This window comes from Aptenodytes patagonicus, chromosome 1 (assembly GCF_965638725.1).
Source record: "Aptenodytes patagonicus chromosome 1, bAptPat1.pri.cur, whole genome shotgun sequence".
NCBI classification, from domain to species: domain Eukaryota; kingdom Metazoa; phylum Chordata; class Aves; order Sphenisciformes; family Spheniscidae; genus Aptenodytes; species Aptenodytes patagonicus.
Genome location: NC_134949.1, coordinates 209,669,145 through 209,683,746, shown reverse-complemented (window position 1 = coordinate 209,683,746; position 14,602 = coordinate 209,669,145). Strand labels below are relative to the sequence as shown.

General features: G+C 41.1%; 1 protein-coding gene across 6 annotated transcripts in view; it reads left to right on the top strand.

The window, feature by feature from the left end:
* The window catches only part of ELMOD1 (ELMO domain containing 1), a 63,240-nt gene that overhangs the window by 38,510 nt on the left and 10,128 nt on the right, over positions 1-14,602 (top strand). For 5 of the 6 annotated variants that reach the window (XM_076328192.1, XM_076328193.1, XM_076328190.1 and 2 more), the window contains 7 exons: positions 2,440-2,585; positions 2,742-2,770; positions 4,004-4,101; positions 8,355-8,484; positions 11,667-11,800; positions 13,005-13,073; positions 13,381-13,404. In XM_076328192.1, coding sequence (XP_076184307.1) covers positions 2,440-2,585; positions 2,742-2,770; positions 4,004-4,101; positions 8,355-8,484; positions 11,667-11,800; positions 13,005-13,073; positions 13,381-13,404 — 630 coding nt within the window. The remainder of the gene's footprint in view (positions 1-2,439; positions 2,586-2,741; positions 2,771-4,003; positions 4,102-8,354; positions 8,485-11,666; positions 11,801-13,004; positions 13,074-13,380; positions 13,405-14,602) is intronic. The other variant, XM_076328195.1, reaches the window with a different exon arrangement.

Genomic DNA, 14,602 nt, shown 5'->3' with positions numbered 1-14,602 from the left:
GATGATGGACTTGCCTCCTGATAACTGGTCTTGTTCTTAATACTGAAGGTGATCACCTGCTGTGAAGCACATACAAACTTCTCACAGTAGTGTGTTCTGGCACATCTTTGGGGGGGGATGACACCCAAATATTTTGGTGTCAGCAGCTGAAACTTTTTTGCTTGCCTAAAACTTGATTCCAGCGTGGGAGTGACTCCTCATTCTTTAGGTTTCACTTTGTATCTAAAATAGAGGCTTCCTGTTGCGTAAAGACAAGGGGGTTGCCTGCATGCAGGCGTTTGGGAGTCTTAAGTGAATTAGCTAAAAGTGTGACAATAAAGTGGATGCTTTTAAAGCATGTTAAATACTTGCGTGGATACTTTCCATTTATACATAAAATGGCTTTAGTTCCTTTAGCTTAATCCTCCTTCAAAGGGGATTAAGCTAAAGTGAACATAAAGCAGATTAAACTCCTGTGTGGACATTAACATGAGTTAACTTATCTTTCCTTCCCTGAATGTCCTTCTACACCATGCCCTTCAGGATGTTTTAGGAAGTGATGGAGCTCTTCGAGCTTTATGAAAGCTATAACTGATTTGAGTATCTGGAATTCAGTATTTCAGAATAACCAGTGCACTCCATTGAAAAGGATAATACGGAATGTCCTAAAAAATAACTGTCCTTTGAAAGCATCAACAGCACGGGGAGGAGATAGTGGGCTAATGATGAGTACAGATACATACAGGCTTAGAACATAATGGACCAAATTATTTTTGACCATTTAGTGGCAAGCTAGCATATCAAAGCTGTACTGATGTTCTTCCGTAATATAATCATGGAATATAATCACAAATACATTGAGGTTGGAAGGGACCTCTGGAGGTCATCTAGTCCACCCTCCCTGCTCTAGCAGGGCCACCTAGAGACAGTTGCCCAGGACCGTGTCCAGATGGCAGTGTTCCTGTTGTCAGGTCTTTGCAATTTGCCTTTTTTGAGGTGTGCTTCTGAACCCAAGGACTCTGGGTGGATCCTGCCCCACCTCAAGTCCTGGTGCACCCCGTGGGGGTTGACAGTTGGGTAACATGGCAGGATCTGTGCCTTCATAGCTGTAGAAACAAGAAAGCTAAATTGTGTCCAAATAAGTTGTAGCCCATGAAATCCGCTTTTGGGGCGTGTTATGTAATTGTGGTAGCAGTATGTGGGCTTTGGTAGCAGCTGCAATGCCAGCAAACTTTAAAATAGAGCACTTCTCATGTATGCAGCCTTTTTCAGGCTTTCATAGCATCACAGGATAGTTCAGGCTGGGAGGGACCTCAGCAGGTCTCTCTCTGCTCCAACCTCCTGCTCACAGCAGGTCAGCTCTGAGGTCAGACCAGGCTGCTCAGGGCTTCTTCCAGTCAGGGCTTAAAAAAATCTGAGGAAGAAGGCTGCACAGCCCCTCTGGGCAACCTGTGCCACTACCTGACCATCCTCATGGGGAAAAAGCTTCTCCTTATATCTAGGCTGAGCCTTTTATGTTTCAGCTTATGACTGTTGTCCCTTGCCTTCCTGCCCTGCACCACTGTGAAGAGCCTGGCTCTGTCTCCTCCATGATCTTCCCACAGGCACTGGGGGCTGCTGTTAGGTCCCCCTGAAGCCATCTCTGCTCCAGGTTGGAAAAGCCCAGCTCTCCCAGCCTCTCCTTGCAGGGTCTGTGCTCCAGCCCTACCATCTCAGGGGCTTCCACTGAAATCCATCCAGTTTATCAAAGTCTGTCTTGTGTTGCTGGGGCTCAAAACTGGATGCAATATCTAAATAAGGGCTTTCTTGGCTTACTGTCAGTTCCATACTTTGAGAAATTGCACAGCATCAGCTCTGTGTAACATCTGATGTTGGGAAGAACTGGCAGTCCTTAGGACAGGTTCTTGAACACCTTCTGTCCTGAAGAGGGGAAGCTTTGGTTTCCTAAATTGTCACTCTTCACTCTTGGGGACCTGACACGAGTGTTGATTCATGTTTGTCAGGATAACCAGACACTCTGCTTGGAGCAACTGGACGCAGAGGCAAAGCTAAGCCAGGGTGTAGTGGCTCCCTGGATCCTCAGCAGCCATGATAACAGGGTGAGCTGTGCTCCCTTCTCATGTAGTCCTGTTTCCCCAAACCATTAGTAGGAACTATACGGCCTTTTATTTTAAGGGAACAAAGAGTTTTCTAGAAATGCTCTTTTGAGAACTCTGGAGTTGACTTATTCTGTGCTTCCAGTTCTGGTGCTTTGTCCATGGTTTTTCTGTTGGGTAAGACTAAAAAGCATGATTTAACACTTACCAGGATAAACGTTTGCAGTGTGAATGCTGCTTTTGCTTTAAAGGTGTCCTTTGGCAATGGGAATTTGGGGTGAGGAAGTACCTTCTGTTTGAGTGGTGACCTTGTTGAAACAAACTCTGCTCAAGACTCTTATTTTCAGGCTGCTTCTTTTTCCAGGATGTTTGTCCAGGTATGCCTGTACTTCTACTGCAAATGTTTGTGGCGCTGCCTGAAATTCGTGGTCAGGAAACTAACAGGTCGATGTGAATTGCAAAGGATCTGTTACAATACCAAACCTGGAGCTGCTAGAACTATGAAAATAGGTAACTGCAAAATACTTAGTTCTGCATGCCTTTTTACCTTTCTGCATGTGCTAAAAATAGTATGACTTCATTCTTATAAATAAATAAATTGTTAAATGAATCCAATATAAACTTAGCTTGTCTGACATGACGTTTTCAAATACTGTTCTCTTGCAGAGGCATCACTGAAAGGTTCAAAAAGTAAGGTGAGTGAAAGATCCCATCATTCACCTTTTCTATGGTGTCCTGTGCAGTTGGTTTGTTCAGTCTGCCATTTGCTCACCCCAAAAAATCACTTTAACATTTGATATGATTTTACATTAAAACTGTCTTCTACTGAAGAGGGTCTTATGTCCGCAATAGCAGGTGATCTTTCAAAGTCAGGGAGCGTGTCCTGTGCCCCAGGGACAGGCATGCTGTGGCACTGATGGAATCGAGGAGGCAACAGGCCATGGTGGAGACGACGAGGGTGATGTGTTGTGTTGTAATTTGGGGTTTCTTGGCTTGATTCCTCATCCTGTCTCAGAATTTCTGTAATCTGCAGCCAGTCACACACTTTACACCTCAGGTGTTTTGGTCTGGAAAGCAGGGATAAAAGAGACTGAAGGCAGCAGTACCTAGATAGCCAAGACAACTTTGTTTTCTGCTTTCCTTTTAAATATGATAATGGAGAAGAGCCTCTGTCACTTCATCCTTTCACTGTAGCATTGGTTGTGCTAACCTAAATTCTTTTCACAAAGCATTTGTGTATATGTTAAATAGCATCATTCAGCTGTTCATTTCTCTTTGGCATGAGAATCATTGATGTTTAAAAGCTTACCTCAGCATTAGCAAAAATGATGTCGCATAGCTCATAGTTCAGCATGGTGCTTCCAAATGTACTTCTAGCACAAACAAAAAGGCAGAATCTTATTTAAAAGCCTGCATTTAAGCAATTGTGTAGTTTTGAGACAAAGCACCACAAAGTTCAAGCTCTTAATTTTTTGGAAGGCATGTTGATTTTTGAATACTGAACTTCTGGGGCATGTCTACAAAGTGCAAGGACATGCAAGAGAAAGGAAAAATGTTTTACTGTGTTACTGCAACGTGTTGGGAGAGGGGATATCAAATGAAGGCTAGCAATTCCAGTATAATAGGCAGATGGTCTGAAGCTGCTTCTTGATCAAAGGCTTCAGTGCAGATCATCTTCGCTGGCAGCTGCCACAGAAATGCAATAGACTGACTACAAGGGCATGGCAAAGTGACTCGAGTTCTTATAGGGCTAGTGCTCTGAAACCAGTCAGTAGGACTGAATAGACTGGAAAGGTGTGCATATATATTGAATTGGGTCTTCTGGGCTCTTAATCTAGAAGCTTTTGGGTATCAAATTCACCATTGTTAACTTCTGTTGAATTAATAGCTTCCGTAAGAATTAATATGTCTTTAAAACCTCTTTTTAGCGGCTGCAATCTTCAGTAAGTGTTCACCCTGATGCTATTGAGAAAACTATAGATGACATCATGGAGCTGAAAAGGATTAATCCAGATATAAATCCACAGTAAGTTCATGGTTTCCTTACAAAACAAATGGGAATTATTGATTTCTTCGGTGCCTAGGTTCATGGAGAACTGGTTCTCCATAGCTATTGTGGCACACAATTTGAAGATGAATTCTGTCTCTCAGCATAAAACTCCAACTTAAGCTTTGCTGTCAAAAAGCTGATGGAAAAATGGATGAGCTTTTATGGTGGCTATAATAGGCAAGTCCAGAGTCTCTTTATCTAGCTGCTTCCTGAATCATGCTGTCTTAGTATATTGTTGATGCATTGATTTATGGGGGCCACTTCCCCAGGAGTAAAATACCACCAAGGCAGGTGGTCCTGGCAGTGACAGTGATGGCTTCTTAGCAAGGCTGAATGCAGTCTTTTGAGTAGGGAAGAAATCATCCTGTTGTGACTGATATAAACAGTATACTGGTTTACATTTTAAAACTGCCTTTAATTATCCAAACACAAGTTTTAACGATACAACATAGCTGATATTCTTTTAATGTTACATGATCTTTGTGGTAAGAAAAGATAGACAACAAACCATTAAATTTAGAAGCGTGGATTTCAAGAGTAAGTGATAACTCTCTTGTGGTTGCCTTACCTCTCAGCCCCTACCTTAAGACACAAGATGGTCTAGGTCAGGAATCGGTGGGAGAAATGTTGAGGGTTGTATTATTCAGGTGATCAGTCTGAGGTTCACTCCTCTTCCCAAACTTGAAATTGATGTACATAATCCAAAATGGGCATCCATAAATTGATGGCTGTTTTTCTTTAAGTGGTTAGCAGCATCAACAGGTAAGGTGGTCCCAAGGTCTTGCTGCAACAACAAAACCCAAAAGCTCAGTTGGAAAAATATAATTTTTTTTTTTGTCTCATTACAGGAATGAACCCCCAGCCCTACCCCCCAGTGAAAAGGACAGTAACTGGGTAGTCTTAAAATGAGGCTTTACTGATCATAAAAGAAAAAGAGCACACTGGGTGTCTCTCTAGCCTGAGATGCAACAGTTGTGGACATGACCACTGTCCACCTGGATTGAAAAAATGGCGACCCAACCATTAAAGAAGGGAAGAAAATAAGAGAAACAAAACAGAGAAAACACTTCATTCTCATAGATGAGAAGCCCTGTGAAGTTTTTCTGGGACTGGGCCCAGAGCTCTTCCAGGGGTGTCACTTCACAGGACCTTGCCCACATGACCTTCAAAGGGAGGGTAATGAAAGAGCAGCTGCTTCAAGTGAATGCAAGGCCATGCTGAGAGGCTGCCCATCTGAGGAGGGTGTCACAGCTCTGGTACTCTTGTATTGCACAAGACGCTGATAGATGAAATTCAGAAAAAAATCAGTGATGGCAAAAATAGTGAAGGTGACATATGAGGAAAAACTGTGGGATGTAAATGTGCACGGCTCAGAGCCTGGCCTGTGGACATCAGTAACGGCAGCGTTAGGAATCAGGCTGATTCAAGTACTCGCTTCTCAGTGTTGGACCCTTGGGTAACTGAGTGGAATAATTCCAAGAATAAACGAGGAATTCGTTAAAATAGTATTTTGTATGATTGGAGATCACCATCTGATTCTCCTCACGGCATTGCCTTTGGCCTCTGAAGAAATGCTGTCTTCCAGAAGAGAGAGAGCGCAGAGGTGCAAATGACTTCTGCTTGCTTGAATCAGGACCCAGAATCTTAAGTTACATTTTGAGTGATCTGATCCTAATATTTAAAAAAAAAAAAGTTTAGTTTTTTTATCCATGTGGATAATCCAAATGATTAATTGGTTTTGGACTAGAACCCATGCACTCAACACTTTACAGGACTGAGTCTTCCACAACCCACACACCCCCCCCCAATTTGGTGAAATATTTCTTTAGAAAGATCTCTAAAGCAGCGAGAAATAAGGGACTGGGATGTGCAAGGTGGTGCCACGTACATAGAAACACACCCTGCTACTAAATTGCTCCTTATATTAAATTAATCATAGTTCTGCTGAACTTTAAGCATCTGCACTGAAGTTTTACATGTGAGCCATTTATTTTATACTAAATTTTTCTGGAGAAACATCAGCAAAAGCAGGTCAGCTATTTCTTTAGACAGGATTAAGAGTAGGCAAGCCAATGGATTTTCCTTGAACATTAAAAAAAAAAAAAAGCAACCCTGCATCCAAACTGTCTTGTTCAGAACCTCTGACCTTCCCTTGTGTAGTAGAGACTTGAAATCTCCTGGGGTAAGAACAAGGGGCCGTGTGTCATACTATAAGTTTCTGCAAATCTGTGTCATACTATATGTGTTTCTGCAAATCTGTATGCAGTCATTTTTGTTACTGTAGCATCTCTGCAGAGTTGAACTAGTATCTCGGGGTGTTTGCACTGAGCTGTTCTCGAATGCTGTGGGCTGCCATGACCTGAAGAGAGGGAGGCCCTTTATCAATGCCTCTGAGATAAGTGTGTATGTTCAGTGGTGGGAGCAAGTAGGTTGAATAACCAGGTGGTGACACATGCAGTCTACACTAACTACGGTAGCAATCCATGAAATACTCCCAGTTTTGGACTCACCTCCATCTCGTGGAGCACCTGGAGCTGAGTGAGGTGGGAGTGCAAGCCCAGGCAGGTTGCTCCTGTGCACTGAGAACTGCCACTGCCAGCACAGAGAAGGTGTGGGGCATCAGCAGCTCACCCGTGTCCTCTGCTTGATGCTGCTGGGGCAAGGAGGAGAGCAAAAGCTTAATGAAAAGGAGTGGGGAAACTAATTCCTCCCCTATCCCCCTCCATGAATAACATTGCACGGTGCGTTTGGCTGGCTTTAGGTAAAGTGCAAACATGGCTTGCTTTGTATATGTTGTGCAACTTGGAACTGAAAAATATATATTTTTTTTTTAATATTAAATTGCTCAGCTTTGCCACTGCCTGTGGTGCTCTGCTCTGAACTACTCTGAGGTTATTGAGTAGTTAAAAACATTATGGCTGTGGTTTAGTGATGCACCACAGCAATTCACATGCAGTCTTGTCAGGCTTTTCAGCTTTCTTTGAAATGCAGCCTTTCTGTAAAACTGTAGGGTGTATAGCAAGTGAAGCATGAAAAAAACCAAAAAAAACCAAACAAAACCAACCAAACAGCAAAGGAGGGAAAACACTGCATAGGTCATTCCAAAAGGGTTATAGCCACAAATAGCATGAAATTGCAGCAAGAGAAATGGCCTAATGATGAAATCTCTGATTCTGTAGATTAATCTCAGAAGATAAGCAGTGAAAATCCTTCTGCTTGGAAAATTTAACAGTATTATGGAATAAATAAAATATTTCAGCATATCAGACAAGACAAATGAGGAACCTGTTCAGCTTAATATCAGTGCAGTCTATGTTCCACAGAGGAATGAGGATACGGATTGAACTGTTCCCTCCAAATTCATACTAGGCATTCAGATAATTTCAGACATTATTAAAAATTAAAGGGTTTATTCCCATATATAACTAAATATTCTTATGAGCGTGGCATTTGTGTACTGCATAACTTGTATTTAATATTATAAAATCTTAACCTAAGACTAAAAAAGTCTTTGTAAATTAAAGCCTTGGAAGCCATATGTTTGGTGGGGGTTTGGGTTTTTTTTTGTTTTGGTTTTTGGGGTTGGTTTTTTTGTTTTGTCTTTTTTTTTTTAATGATGCATCGGGAAATGTAAAAAGGAAACGTAAAATCTGCATTAGAATGAAAAGAGCGCCATTATCGTGATTATTAACATGAGAATGGAAAACACGCTGCCTAGAGGCAGATCTTCGAACTATATTACTTCAGGTTTTTGGCTTCTTTATGCGAGCTTTTGCGGTATGGAAGCAAGATGAATATTTTTAGCTTTTTGCTGAGTTACCCACCCACCCCTTTTTAAGTTCACATCTCTGGTCTCAGGGGCACTGTTTGAGAAGCTGCCATTTGAATGAGGGGAAAGATTCAGTGATGTGCTTGTAGCAGGCGTTAAATGCTGCTGTGTATAGTTACAATGAGATTTCAATGTGTGAAAATTCACTGTTCAAAGATCTAAAAAATCCCAAATTTTATTATCTAAGGAAGGCACTAAATAAGACTATGTATTTCACAAGGCCTTGTTTAATGTAATGTTGATCTCTTGGAAATTCTCCGATTGTAATTAAAGTGATAGACTACCAATTCATTGATATAACATTACTCGTGAATTAAATGAGTATGTACGCGGTAGTGCTGTTTCATGGCTACAAATGATTGAGTTGCATTATGTTGCTCCCCCCCCCCCCCCCCCCCAGGTTGGGAATATCTCTTCAGGCATGCCTGCTGCAGATTGTGGGGTACAGAAATCTGATTGCAGAGGTTGAAAAGCTGCGCAGAGAGCCGTATGATTCAGAGAATCCGCAACATGAGGAAATGCTTCTGAAGGTAGGTGCTTAAGAGGTACTTAGAGAGCATCCTTTACTCATGTCAGCCCCAAACGGCCTGGTTTATATACTTTTTTAAAGCGTCAAAACGGTATTGTTGCCTTCCTCTATCGTGTACCTCTTGTAAGATAAGGCTATCCAGCATATTAATCTAGCCTGGGTGTAACACCTGCCAAGCAAGCAGCTTGTTCCCTGGTTGATGAAAGCGTGTCCCCTGGCTGGACTATGTCTAGGCACTGGATACCCAGCTCTTACTGCAGACAACAGCTCTGCACTGTGAGCACTGGAAAAATAGCACTATGTCCTACTTCAGTACCCCTTTCTTCAACATGAGAAGGGTATTTTTCTCTCTTAACCAGAATAAATGGGGGTTTTTTTCTTCAATTTCTTGTATTTTTGAAGACATTGTCTGTGTATCCCAATGGCAAATCTCTAGCTTTCATTGTGTGGGATGGAAGGGTGAGAGATGATGACTTACACATTTATATTTACCAAATATATTTTCAAATGAAAACAAAATGAAACCATTCTTTAGATAATGCACAGTGATGAAAACCATACCCATTGGGTTTTACATACTTCATGCTTTCAGGAAAGCCTTGCACTGGAGCAGATAATAAAAGTATTTTTCAGGAAGGTGATCTTGAAGCCATAAGCAGAGGGAGAGCTAGAGAGTTCTTATATTAGAAAGGAATTGAGGAAAGAATAAAGGGGTTGGAAAATAGTCTAATAGCAAGTCTCAGTATTTCTTCTGATCCTATTTCAGACCATAGCTAGTGCAAGATGTTTCAGAGAAATGGCAAGAAACATAGAATAGTGATAATGAGCTTGTCTACAAGCAAAATGCCTTTTTACAGAATTTTCAAATGTCTTATGAAAACATACCACCTGTTTGGTGGGGTTTTTTTATTATTTTAAACAAAAATATTGAAAACTTAAACAATTCCTTTGCTTCTGTCCCCGTCCAACTTTGTTTGTTGGGATTTTTACAGGACATGATGATGATGAAGCTGTCTTCCACGCTGCAGTTTGCAGTGTAGTGCCTTACACCACAAATTACAGTGGGAGCTTCTGGAAATGTTACCTTAGTTACTTGGGCTTCTAGGCACTTCCAAAAATCCCAGTAGGCATCTTATATAAGCACTTAAGGATGCAAATAACTGTTTCTAAAAAATGCCTCAAATAGTCAGAGAGTTCCTGAAGGTGTCTGGAAGGCTGTCTCTAAGGTTGGCTCCTTGCTGGGAGGTGGGAGTCTCGCCGAGGAGTCAAAATCCAGAGCTGCCCCTGAAGGAGTGCTCTAGCCACCAGGTAGGATGGGGCAGATGGACTCCTATTCAAGTTCTGCCCCTGTGCAACCAAAAGCACAACTTTTTTGGGGGTAGAGTGGCCTTTAACTAAAAGGTCATACTGATTTTCCCAGTGAGGAAGCCTGTGTCTTCGAGGTAGGAGATCCAGGTGCCAGCCTACAATGTTGGCCCCTGAAAATACCAGATACCTGGCTGCAGGTTTAATGAGGGCCTTTGGCTCCAGGAAAGCATTCCTAAATACATTGGGCATCTACACTGCCCAGAGAGCAAGAAGTTGGGTCTGACGGGATCACAGGTGAGAAGCACCGAAGAGCTGACCGTGGTCTCCTTTCCGGCCACCCAGCCTGTGAGGGTCAGGCCCTGGTTCTTAGATGCTCCTGAGAATCATGTCAGCAGTGATGTGTAGTCACGTAAGTGCTTTAAAAACATGTCTGCAGAAGAATAAAAGCAGAATGGAAACTGAGCATTTGTCTGAGGGGAGATTAAACAGTGCAGCTTATGCTGTAAAATTTGTAGTGTTGAAGGAAAGTATCAGTTTCACCATCTGCCTCCAATGTAACCTGTGTATTAGCACTTGTTTACAGCAGGTGTTTTGCTTTTGTGAATTCTCATGTCAACTGGAAATATGTCCAAGGGTTTAATTCTGTTTCCAACCCACGCTGAGGAAGAATAGGCCAGTTGGTTTCCATTCCTTCTAGATATTCTGCTAAGTGATCTCTGCAGCACGTAATTTGAGTTCCTAATGTCTATCATTTATTCATGTTTACCAGGAGGGTACTTTATGAATGAGAGAAAGATTAACTTAATGTGATTGAACTAATGAATAATACTGTATTTACTGTCAATGGATGAACAAGAAAGATAGCAAATATGATTGAAACAATGATGCTTTATGCAGTCATTACAAAGTGAAATCATTAAAGTTTTAACCTTCCAAAGGCACTTCATTTTAAATGCAGTTAGAATTTCTAAAATTAATACAATTTCTGGGTTGTTTATTTGGGAAGTGTGCATATAGCTCTCTCCCTTGGGTAGGCTTTGTCTAAGTGCATTTCTTGAGGCCCTACTCACCAATTCATGGTTTACAGAGAACACCTGATTTCTTAATACACTTTGGAAAGGGTGAGTTTGTGATGTGGCAGATGAAGTGTGTGGAAAGGTATGTATTTGTCAACATGTTAATTTAGGCTGCTTTTAGGTGCCTAGCAACATGGTATTTAGGCACTAAAGTCACTGGACCAGTGCAGCTAAGTGGATTTATTCTAGCTGAGGATCTGGCTTGTTAAATCACTTTGTCTTTTTTTTTTATGTGAGATTAATGAATGATTCACCCCTTAATTAAATATGAAGATGGCACATGCTATTCTTGTATGGATTTTTTTTCCCATGTTCTCCGTTTGCTTTTCAGCACTGTGGTAGCCAAGTCAGCACTCTTGATTTATAACCCTTCCAGAGACTTGCAAAAGGTGCCAGAGAAAAGATTGCTGCAGAGCCTCAGGGACCTGAGGGCCGATTGCCTGCCGCTCTGTCAGTGATTTACAACCAAATTCCAGCCCATTCCTGTCTCTGTGCTTATGGAGGCAGATGCTAGTTTGATGCACAAAGTGTGAACAAAACAAGTCCTTGTGCAAGATGTTACAGCAGCTGCTGATAAGGTTGGAAGGGCCTTGTAGGGCTGAAACGTCTGCAATACTTAAGAGTGGTTTGGGATTCCCCCCCAACCTCCTCACCCCCAGGAATTTAATTTGATTTTATGTTTGGGTTGCTGAGATAGCAATGCAGTGATGTTACATCAGAACTTAGCTTGGTTTAAAAAGAAGAAAAAGCCATACTAATGTGTGGAAGTTTAATTATGTTTTACCTGTAATCTTCCTAGTTGTGGAAATGCTTGAAGCCCAATTCGCCACTGAAAGCTCGGATTTCGAAGCAGTGGTGTGAAATTGGTTTCCAAGGTGACGATCCTAAAACAGACTTTAGAGGGATGGGTCTCCTGGGCTTATATAACTTGGTGTAAGTATGTTCCTCTGTAGATGGGTTTATGGGTGTCTGAAGTCATGAAAAGCAGCATTACTTGCAGATTTTTAGCAAGTCTGTGGGAATAACTTAAAAAGTGTTAGGGACTTCATCTAAAAAAATGAAAGAATTTATTTGCTAGCCCAATTTTTTGAGGGTTTCTCTTCTCAAAGGGGTCTCCTTTCTTTCAGTATTCCTAACTCAACTCAGTAATACTGCTTGCTAAGCCCTTTTTTTAGTTTCTCTGTGATACAGTAAGTTAGCACTCTCTTCCCACGAGAAAGAAACTAATGTATATTTTCACCAATATCTAGATCTCCTTAAACAAAATGCCCTGGAAGTGGGTAGGTGGGAGGGTTATGTTATTGCTCAGCTTTCTTGTTTGGGAATTTCATGCTGAATTCTTAGGCAAAACACTTGAAATGCAGCCACTGATGGCAGACTTCTGTAGTTAGACTACTTCTTCAGTTTCTGTCAATACTCAAAATTAAGCAGTGAGTTTACATCACTTTTCCCTTCTGCCTCATGCACACCAGGTGTTGGTACCACATCTGTGGTTGGTAATTTGGGAATCGATCAATGTCTGTTACTTCCTCCAGCCCTTGTATCTACTGCAGGTAGTTACATAACTTAAAAACATTTGGTGAAATAATCTCTCCCTATGAGGGCAAAAAGAAATATTTTCTGCTTTTACATATTGAAGGACATAAACCATCCACTGTTCGTATGTCATTCTCTAGCAAAGCTCAGTTGAGGACCTAGACTCCTGACTCTGGCTTTGAACTTCCATTGGAGATGAATCCCTTCTATGTATTTCATTTCTTAGTCTCCTGTGATGACTCTTATCTTGCTTAATGAATCTGCCAGATCAAGAAGCCTGAACTGCTTTCCCTTGAGCTCAGACCATGCTCTAGTAATAAGCAACTGATTTTCTGTAGGGTGGGTAGAAAGGGGACTCTGGTAATGCACATTCACTAAGCACTTATAGGATTGCACTTGTAATTTGCAGCTGCTTTTATCTTTCATTTTGGGGGTCTGAGTGGTAGCTTAATGAACCTAACATGTTAAATGCTACTCATACTGCATAACACATGTAGTGACCTTTCAAAGTGTGTGTATGGACAGCTTAGTATGACTTAAGATGCTTTTTTTTTGTTGTTGTGCTTCTTTAACAATTCACCCTGAACATATATATCTGCAGGTATTTTGCCGAATGGGACACTGAGATAGCTCAGCAAGTTCTCTCTGATTCTCTTCAGCCTAAATACAGGTAATGCTTGAGACCAGAAAAAAATAACTTGAGAGAGCACCGTGCTGGCTGGTGTTTGGGGGAGGGAGCTGGTGTTTTGGTTTTGGTTTGGTTTTTTTTGTTGGGCATATGCTTGGGTATTGCCACATGATATCTGTTTTCAAGTACTGATCCTGAAAACTAATCAAGTCCAAGAGGCAAACTTGTATACTGAATCTTAGAAATAGTTAAACTTAGTGTTAAATGTTTTCACTTATACTTCTAACTTCAAGTGATTTTGTATTTTTATTTACCTTTCTTTTAATTCTTTTGTCTTTTCATAATGAAGGGAAGTCACTAAGAAGGAACTAAGGTATTTTTTTTTTTCTTTTCTCTTAGTTTTATGAGACCCTACATGTAAATAACAATTAACACGGCAAATTGCAGTATGGTTTATAAACTGAAAGTCTTTGTTGCAACACCAAGAGATCCATATTCCTTTCTCTAAAGTTAACTCAAACGTAGCTGATGGTGCAACACTGGATACATCTGAGCATGCTTATATATAAAGAATGAAATCAACATTGCTTGATGTAGCTAAAGCACTGTATTTTAGACCTATTTAGTACCAGGTTTAATGAACAAATTTTGGGTGGCTTTTACCTGTAGGAAAAAAGTCTAAGCAGTGCCACTATGGTCACAACAGCTGTGACTGACTTGATAATCAAAAGTAGTCTAGGCCAAGGACTTGTTAGCACAGCTGAAGAGCCCCTTTATTTATAGTCACATACTCTGTCTGCCTTGACTAATGATGGGTCTAATCTGGCTAGTCCATTGTCCTGATGTTGAGAGATAAGGTACCTTCAAGTGGCAAAAATTTTGTGTTGTGAATGACTTGTGAATAGGAGATTTATTCCATAATTACTGGGGGGGCGGGGAGATGCCTTTTAGCCAGCTACATAGTAATCAGTTGCCTTAAACATTTTTCTTCTGCCAGTAATGTTAGATATCCATATAGCAGATCCACATCTGAATCCTGTGAAGCTTTTCATCTCCTCAGTATTTTGTGGCTGAGTTCCCAGTGGTAATTCTGGGACAAAAAGCGCTTGGAACACATTAGTGTTCTTCATTTACATGTTTGATTACCAATGACCATCTTGGAGTGCTCTGTGAGCATGTGCAATTTCTATTCCTTGAAAGAGCATTCGGTAGAAGATGCTGGCAGTGCCCGTTATGTTCTTCCTGGTGTGGTTGCTTAGCAGCCGTGCTGGTTACTGATGTGATCATGATCAATGTAATTTCTATTTCTGTTGAACTGTATTGCTTGTCCACATCCTACATGTGCCATCGTTTATTATTCAATGTTTGCTTGGGGTTTTTTAACTGATGTTATGCCACAGCCTACAAAGATGGTTAAGATTTTAGAGAATGAGTGAAGACTGATGTATTCCTGTATGCTAAGCCATAGGGTGAAGTTTTGTCCTCACGCATGCCACCTGGTAACACTCAGGTCAGGATGGGTATGAACCTATTAGCATCTTTAATACTTAATGGCAACAATTTTAAAATAC